At 43.2% G+C, this 6619-nt stretch overlaps 1 protein-coding gene across 1 annotated transcript; it reads right to left on the reverse strand.

Moving 5' to 3' along the window:
- Window positions 1–3444: 3444 nt before the first annotated feature.
- LOC147416561 (sphinganine C4-monooxygenase 1) lies at window positions 3445–4279 on the reverse strand. The gene has a single exon (XM_086508259.1). The coding sequence runs from the start codon at window positions 4175–4177 to the stop codon at window positions 3713–3715; it is 465 nt and encodes a 154-aa protein (XP_086364385.1). The 5' UTR covers window positions 4178–4279; the 3' UTR covers window positions 3445–3712.
- Between the last annotated feature and the right edge of the window lie 2340 nt (window positions 4280–6619).

The following is a 6619-nucleotide window of genomic DNA, read 5'->3' on the forward strand; positions in this document are numbered from 1 at the left end:
GCATAGTTCACTAAAGGAAGCCCCACTCAACTCTGTCATACGCCTTCTCAAACTCAAGGGAGTACCACTAGATCCTCTCCTTGGAGACGTGCGAGGGTAGTCACCTCCCAGAAGGTAAAAATGTTGTCAAGGTCGCTACGCTCCTTGACAAAACTCGTATGCATCTCATGTATAATTTTCTCAAGTAGCACTTGAATTCTCAAACTCAGAGTCTTTGCTAAGATTTTGTAGGTTGAGGGAGAATGGTGATGGATTGCCACTATCAAATCTCGTCCAAGGAGCCACCCTCCTTGGTGATAAGGTAGATCAATCCCTTAGATGTAGACCTCCTCTTATCTACATTCCGTGGATGACTCGAATTTACGTATCCAATGATGGATTCATCACTATTTTAGAATCACAAGCACTTGCTTGCTGTACCTAACCCAATGTTTCTGGCCAGGGTTATCCATGTAACAACTCACCACTCCCACTACATGTGAGCATGAAGCAATCCCCTTTCCCCCTGCTAACAACACCTGACTATGTGCACGCCTATAGAGAGTTGACACTCCCCTAATCCATGCATGTGAAAAACCCATCCGATGCATAGTTCACTAAAGGAAGCCCCACTCAACTCTGTCATACGCCTTCTCAAACTCAAGGGAGTACCACTAGATCCTCTCCTTGGAGACGTGCGAGGGTAGTCACCTCCCAGAAGGTAAAAATGTTGTCAAGGTCGCTACGCTCCTTGACAAAACTCGTATGCATCTCATGTATAATTTTCTCAAGTAGCACTTGAATTCTCAAACTCAGAGTCTTTGCTAAGATTTTGTAGTTGAGGGAGAATGGTGATGGATTGCCACTATCAAATCTCGTCCAAGGAGCCACCCTCCTTGGTGATAAGGTAGATCAATCCCTTAGATGTAGACCTCCTCTTATCTACATTCCGTGGATGACTCGAATTTACGTATCCAATGATGGATTCATCACTATTTTAGAATCACAAGCACTTGCTTGCTGTACCTAACCCAATGTTTCTGGCCAGGGTTATCCATGTAACAACTCACCACTCCCACTACAAATACAATGTCTGGCCTTTAGCCACCATAGCGTACATGAGATTTCCCACAAGGCTACGGAATACGGAATCTTAGCCATCTCGACATTCTTAACATCTGATTTAGGAGAGACATCCTTGCTAAGGTCACATATGCCGGCATTGGGATACTGGATTCCTTTCCCCCTTGCATATTGAAATGATGCAAGAACTTATGTATGTATGATTCTTGAAAAACTCAAGAATGCCCTTTGACTTGTCACATACCAAGAAAGTGACTTGCGTCTCCAAAATAATTCATAACGAAATTCTAACCCAACATTTGCTTTGAATTGGCAATCTCGTGAGAGTTCTTACCATCGATAAGCATGTAACTGACATATAGCACAAGAAGAACGAGCGATCCATCACTGAGCTTCTTCTTGTACAAGCAGTGATCCGCTTGACTCCTTTAATACCCGTGAGACTGCATAGACGTATCAAAATTTTGATACTTTTTCTTGGATTCTTGCTTCAAGCCATAAAGTGCTTTTTTGAGTCTACATACAAGCTCTTTGCTGCATGTATAGGATGCTGCATGTACTCATTCTCTTGAAGATCACTATGAAGAAAAGATAACTTCAAATCCATTTGGTCCAACTTTTAGTCCTCAATACCTACTAGTCCAAGCCCTATACACAAGTAATCATCTTGACCATTAGGCGTTGAATCTCTTGATGTAAACTTCTTATTGGCCATTTGCAAAGTATTGCTTTCTTTACATTAAGCACTTTGACCAATTTTCAAATCTTATTTTTCACAATGGAATCATATTCTGATTGCACAACCTGCTCCCACTACAACTTACCTTATTAGACACTTTGACCGATTTCCAAGTCTCATTTTTTAACAATTGAATCATCTTCTGATTGCATAGCCTACTCCACTTGCAACTTATCATCCATTTGCAAAGCTTCTTGGAAGCAAGATGGTTCTATGTACTCGATCATCATGACATAATCCAAACCTAGTTGGAACCACTCAAGCGGATGTAAGACTCTACTAGGACGTCTCAAACCATGATTGCTACTCTCTCTAGAGTGTTGTTAGTGGAAGGATCCCCACTAGATTTCCGAGTTCTTATCAAATTTAAGGCAATATTCTCAAATGCGACTCTCCTATAAATCACTTCAACAGACTCCTTATGCATCTTCGACTCATTGAAGATCGCATTTGAACTGCGAATAATTTTATGAGATTGCAGGTGGCAGAGATGATAGCCCATCCCTCCATCTGCATCATATCAAAAAAAGATAGACTTTGTGGATCAAGCTTCTGTTTAAGATCCTTTGGCACATGAGCATATGCCTTACAACCACATACACGAAAATGATGACCACAAATCCTATGTAATCTTATAATGTAATGTCATACTAGGTGATATGTTGATGATTCTGGGTGGCAAAGACAATAGCCCATCCCTCCATTTGCATCATATCAAACAAAGATGACTTTGGATCAAGCTTCTTTCTAAGATCCTTTGGCACATGAGCATATGCCTTGCAACCAAAGATAACTTTTGATCATGCTCTCGGAAAGATTTTGCATCTCTACGAGATAGATGCCCATCGCAAAGCCCTCATTTCTTTTCACAATCACATTGATGGAGTTTAGTTTCACATTGGTAGACAGGACATCCCCATGGATCATCACATTGGAAGTAAAACATGATTCACAAGGAAAGGACACTCGAGGTCCTTTTCAGGCCGTCAACAGTCAACCTGATCACCACCATCATGTGGATAATCAGCTGCATAAAACTGTAAATTGACGCACTTCATTAGAGCAGCAGGAATTTTATCCTGCCCTTGAATGCAGAGCCTGTTTAAAAATAGCTCCTCCCCCATAAGATAAGTTGCATAGCCTGTGACAGCAGCAGAAAAAGATTACACTACAATCAACACATCTCTCACAAGGAAGATCTTGGCCCTGTTACAATGGAGGTCTGATCTTAGCTTCTGCCAAAAGAAGAACTTGCCTCTGTTACAACAGAACATATTTCTGGAATACAACTGGGAAACTAATGCAATGTACTTGAATCATCTTCACAAACCAGAGAAACATGCGTAAATGAGTAAGGCTTGCCAATTTAAAAAATCCAGACGTTCCCTGTCACAAGATTGGATATTTGAAGTAGAAGACACATAATTTACGGCCATCAGTCAGCTCTCATCAAATTTCATTGAAGTGTAAGAATACAAGACAAAAAGATGTCAACAAGATTTACTGCCATAGACACCTCTCATCAAAATGAAAGCAATTATGGACTTCCACTATTGACAGCTGGTATGCATGCAAAGTACATTGTGCTAGGGCACCATGGCACCCATATCCATTATAATATAGATACAAACAGAGCCGTGGGATGAAAGCATTAAAAGGCTCCTTGGGACAAGAGCCAAAGCAAATACAATTCATGAACCCATTACGAACCCATCTTTTTCTGTGTGCAATACAAAAGAATAAATTCTATGCCTGGCCTTTAAGAAGGATGGTCCTTCATTCCTTTGAGGTCAGTCAGCAGTCAAGGTTCATCTGTAGTGTTTCTTCAAAGTGAAACCATTCACGTGCTGCATTGGACCAAAGATCCAAGCTTCCACTGAAGTTTCTGCTTGCTTGTGTGCTCGACTTGAATCATTCGTTGATAGGTCTAGCCTCAAACCCACCGTCAGCACGATTTTGCAGTTTGTAGGGCATGTAAGTGCCAAGAAGTTTGTCCCATACAACAAAAAATGGCTGCGAGAAGTTGTACTTTGCCCCATAAAGCTGGTGATGGATGTCATGGTAAGCTGTGTTGTTCTGAAAGAACATATGGAATGGATTACCAGGGAGCCAGAGTCCGCAATGATCATCCACTGTCTTTATTGTTGCAAAGGAGAAAAAGAAGACCGACGTCCGGGGCGTCATTCCTGACACAAGAAAAGAGATGGCCCCACCCACAGTATCCAATAACAGCCCTTCAATGGGATGGTTGTAAAGAGCACCAAAAGCATAAGGGACGACCAATTTGTGATGCTGCGAATGGATGTGCCGGTACAGAAACTTGTTGTGGTGCATATAGCGATGCACGAAGTATTGCCAGGTATCCATTACCAGCATTGCCACAAGAAATTGACCCAGCTGAGTTGCTAATGAAGGCTGTGACGCTGTCTTACTTGACTCCTCTGTCCCTGTAACCTGGCCAGTCAACAAATAAATCAACGAATCAGACCAAGTAGCTTTAATGCAGCTGCATTGTGTCCGAACACAAAGGTCATAAGCTGTTACAAATGATAGTCAGAAACTTCTTGACCTGCTACATTTTTTAACTTTGTAAGCTGGGTTACCATTGCTTAGTCCAAGTGACATAATTAGTATTTTTAATCTTGTAAGTAAGTTGATTTTTGTGCATCAAGTAACACGAAACTTTTTTGAGTTTACAGTATGATTTGCATTGGTAGAGCTCGGCACAGTCACCACACTTGCCATAATAGAGATCGGTATTTCAGCTGTTCCTGGAGTGATATTGGCTTTTCTTACACAGCCATTACAAGTGAGTTTCCTGTGGGCTTAGCCATTCAGAAAAAACTGGATTTGAAGCCGAATCGAAAAATTCACAACAAACTTTCTCCAGATCACAAAACCTGTTGGTGGTTTCCAATAACTAAGAAAGCTATTATAGAAAATGACTTCAAACAGGCAATCACCTTCCAACACCTCGACTTTGGAAAAAAGCATTCAAGAGGCACTCTCTACATGCCCCAGAAAAGCTGGGGAGCCCAAAATACTGAGAGGATGACGTTGGAAATAAATTATGGGCCAACAAACAGACAGAAGTGCACAAATACAAGAGCCACTTCGATCTGTTTTGCAAGAGGATCGACACCATGCAAGGGCTAAAAATATGCTGCAAAAAAGGGGTTCTAAAGGGTCTAAAGCTCTCCTTGCAAGTAAACTGTACTTGCTCCGCAGTTGCTCCCAATATCGGAGCAGACTCACAGCGAAGCAGTCCTCCAGTCTCCTGCTCAAGCCAACTCTGCGCATCTCTGTGAAAATCCATCTAGTCGAGGGTGGCCAAGGGCCTCCAGCCTGAGGCACCCTAGCACTAAGCCGCTGAAGCAAGAACTCCTTCCAGGGCTCCTCTCCTGGAAGAAGTCCTCTGACGATAAACTTCCCAAGAAGGGCTCTGCTCTGCTGGGTTGGGTCTATGATCCTCAATCCTCCCTGAGAACAAGGAAGAATGATGACCTGCCATGCCACTTTGCACCCGGGCTATCTGAGTGTCACACCTTGACCAAAGGAAGTTCTTGATCAGCCTCTCTACCTGGCTGATACAAGAACTCGAAAAGATCCAACAAGCAGTGATGTACCACATAGTAGCCAACAACACCTGGTGGGCCACTACAGCTGTGCCTGCCAAAGAAAGTCGTGCGGAGCTCCAATATAACAACTTCCTCCTGATGGACAGGAGGAGGGGAGCAATCTGTTGCTTGGGAGACAAGTCCAAACCAACCTGATAGCCCAAGTACCGAACTGCAGTCCCTCGGGGAATCCACCTGAAATCCTCACCTGGCATTCAATCAGGCGTAGGAGCACTACCAACCGAGAAAGCCACTGTCTTTCTCCAGTTGATCAGTGCGCCTGATGCACAACAAAAAGTCTCAAGAGCCTGCTCACACCTGTGCAGGTTGACCTCCTGGGCCTTGCCCATCCAAGTATAAGCAAGGTTGAGTCGTCTGCAAACTCAGTGTCTAGTAGCTCATCTCCCCAAATAGGGAGTGCTAAGCCACGTAAACCAACCTGCTGTGAAACCAAAAATGTCACGTGACACATCCAACCCTATGTGTCCGTGGACAAACTACAACATGATCAGGGTTGAGTCAGTCCAGTCAAGTCTAGATTAGAAGTGATCTGACACTTTTGTGAGTCTATTCGTAGACCGTGCATGCCCAATCACTTAGTGTAGATGCATATCCTCTGGTTGCACACATCATGATCATCAGTAATCCCATAAGAATCCATTAGAATGAGTTAGGGGATTTTTCCAGTGCATTTAGCCTATTTTCCCTATTTTTGACATTTTTCACTTATTATTTTTAAGTGACTTTCCAACAAAAGTAGGTAGGGCAATTTTGCTAAGTTTGTATATAAGCAAACCCAAGTTAGCACTCAATGGCAAAAGAGGCAGCAGGAGCTCCCCGCTTAATAGGCACCTTCTAAGCAAGAACCCCCATCAGTACCCCCAGCGTTTTTGGTTTCATCATCGCCATCAACCATAGCTGGCATTGCAGATTTGCTTCATCGCCACACCTCCTACAGTCCCTAGCGTTTTCAGCTTGTAGTCCTCGCCAACACTCCCACATGTTCAGCGTTTTCACTAACGCTATCAGGCAGCCCAGCGTTTTTGGTTTCAGCCCTTGTTGCAGCAGATGCAGCAGCGTTTTCAGCCTTGAAGACGATAGCAGATTCAGTCCTAGAAGCATTGCAGAAGATCTCCATTTTCAGCCCTCAAAAACGCAGCCAAAACAGTCATTTTCAGCAACCGAAACAGCCCCGAAATTC

This window comes from Adiantum capillus-veneris, unplaced genomic scaffold, assembly GCF_014529385.1.
Source record: "Adiantum capillus-veneris isolate H3 unplaced genomic scaffold, ASM1452938v2 Hic_scaffold_820, whole genome shotgun sequence".
NCBI lineage: Eukaryota > Viridiplantae > Streptophyta > Polypodiopsida > Polypodiales > Pteridaceae > Adiantum > Adiantum capillus-veneris.

Coding starts and splice junctions, on each gene's coding strand:
- LOC147416561 (XM_086508259.1), bottom strand. CDS start 4,177: ATGCTGGTAATGGATACCTGGCAATACTTCGTGCATCGCTATATGCAC.